The sequence below is a fragment of the Triticum dicoccoides genome, chromosome 6A (assembly GCF_002162155.2).
Source record: "Triticum dicoccoides isolate Atlit2015 ecotype Zavitan chromosome 6A, WEW_v2.0, whole genome shotgun sequence".
Lineage (NCBI taxonomy): Eukaryota > Viridiplantae > Streptophyta > Magnoliopsida > Poales > Poaceae > Triticum > Triticum dicoccoides.
In genome coordinates this window covers 93,185,456-93,186,830 of record NC_041390.1, presented here as the reverse complement: position 1 = coordinate 93,186,830, position 1,375 = coordinate 93,185,456, and the positions used below count along the sequence as shown (strand labels likewise).

General features: G+C 52.9%; 1 protein-coding gene across 1 annotated transcript; it reads right to left on the bottom strand.

The window, feature by feature from the left end:
- Positions 1–211: 211 nt before the first annotated feature.
- On the bottom strand, positions 212–904 carry LOC119315242 (histone H2A-like). The gene has a single exon (XM_037589912.1). It carries the CDS (start codon positions 822–824, stop codon positions 357–359), a length of 468 nt encoding a protein of 155 aa, XP_037445809.1. The 5' UTR covers positions 825–904; the 3' UTR covers positions 212–356.
- Between the last annotated feature and the right edge of the window lie 471 nt (positions 905–1,375).

The window sequence follows — 1,375 nt, the reverse complement described above, 5'->3', positions numbered from 1 at the left end:
AATTTTTCGTTTTCAATTAATGATACACGAAATTGGGGCGGGAAACCCCAACACCAATTTTTTTTAGTCACGCGCCAAAGAAGTTGATTCCCACCTACCTTCGCAGTTGCCCGCCCAGGCCCCTGGATGGACGTAATTCAAAGCACATGGGTGATAACAATTCTGAGAAAATCGACAACAAGGGCCAAGGGCAGATGAAACACAGATCGAATAAAATGTATGAAAGCAACTTATTGTTTCATTGAAATCGCAGTCAGAAAATACAACGACAAAGCAAGAACAGTCTACTTCGAACTGAAGTATCCTGAAACACACCCATCCATACATCCCAGCTACAGCCTAACTAAGCAAGGAATCTACGCCTTCTTGGGGGACTTGGCGGTCTTCTTGGGCGACTTGGGCTCCTTGGGGGACTTCTCGGCCGTCTTCTTGGGGAGCAGCACCGGGTTGATGTTGGGGATCACGCCGCCGTGCGCGATGGTGATGCCGGCGAGCAGCTTGCCGAGCTCCTCGTCGTTCCTGATGGCGAGCAGCAGGTGGCGGGGGATGATGCGGCTCTTCTTGTTGTCCTTGGCGGCGTTGCCGGCGAGCTCCAGCAGCTCGGCGGCGAGGTACTCGAGGACGGCCGCGAGGTAGACGGGGGCGCCGGAGCCGACGCGCTGCGCGTAGCGGCCCTTCTTGAGGAAGCGCCCGATGCGGCTGACGGGGAACTGGAGCCCGGCCTTGACGGACCGCGACACGGACTTCTTCCTGGGGCCTCCGGCCTTGCGACCGGCGGCGCCCTTCTTCCCCTTCCCGGTGGCTACGGTGGCTGAGGCGTCCATGGCGAGCTGGAGAAAGGAATCGGGTAGTGGAGAGATGTGTGTGGGGATTGCTTGGCTGCTGATTGCCGAGTGCGTTGGTGGCCAAGGAGACGAGATTTGCAGAGTATTTATTTCGAGGGGAGGGAGGAGGAGGAAGTGGCGGTGGGCCCATGGATCCGCGTGAACGTGCAATGGACGGCTGGATCGGGAGCTGAATGGACGGCTGTGATGCCAACAAAAACAGTTCTGCTGCACGGGATGAAATTGTATTGTTTGCTTGTGTGCATTGAGCCAAACACGATAGAAACGACCGAATCAACAGTTTTCAGTGAGGCAAGCTCGAGCAATGCAAAAAAAAGGATGTGTCCAGAGATGCGACCTCTATGATAACTAGTTGTATGTGAGGTTGTATGTGGTGTGTTTGATTTAACACCTAATCTCGCCCACTTATTAGTTCCGTCTAATGTACACGATGGTGCTTAGATTTAAGATAAGGTCCATATATAAAAGGAAGCACATCCATGTTTGGTTAATTGTAAATATTCAATTTCGTGTTCATGTTTGGAGCTATT

Bases quoted from the DNA above. Each gene is read 5' to 3' on its own strand.
- LOC119315242 (XM_037589912.1), bottom strand. From the start codon at position 824: ATGGACGCCTCAGCCACCGTAGCCACCGGGAAGGGGAAGAAGGGCGCC.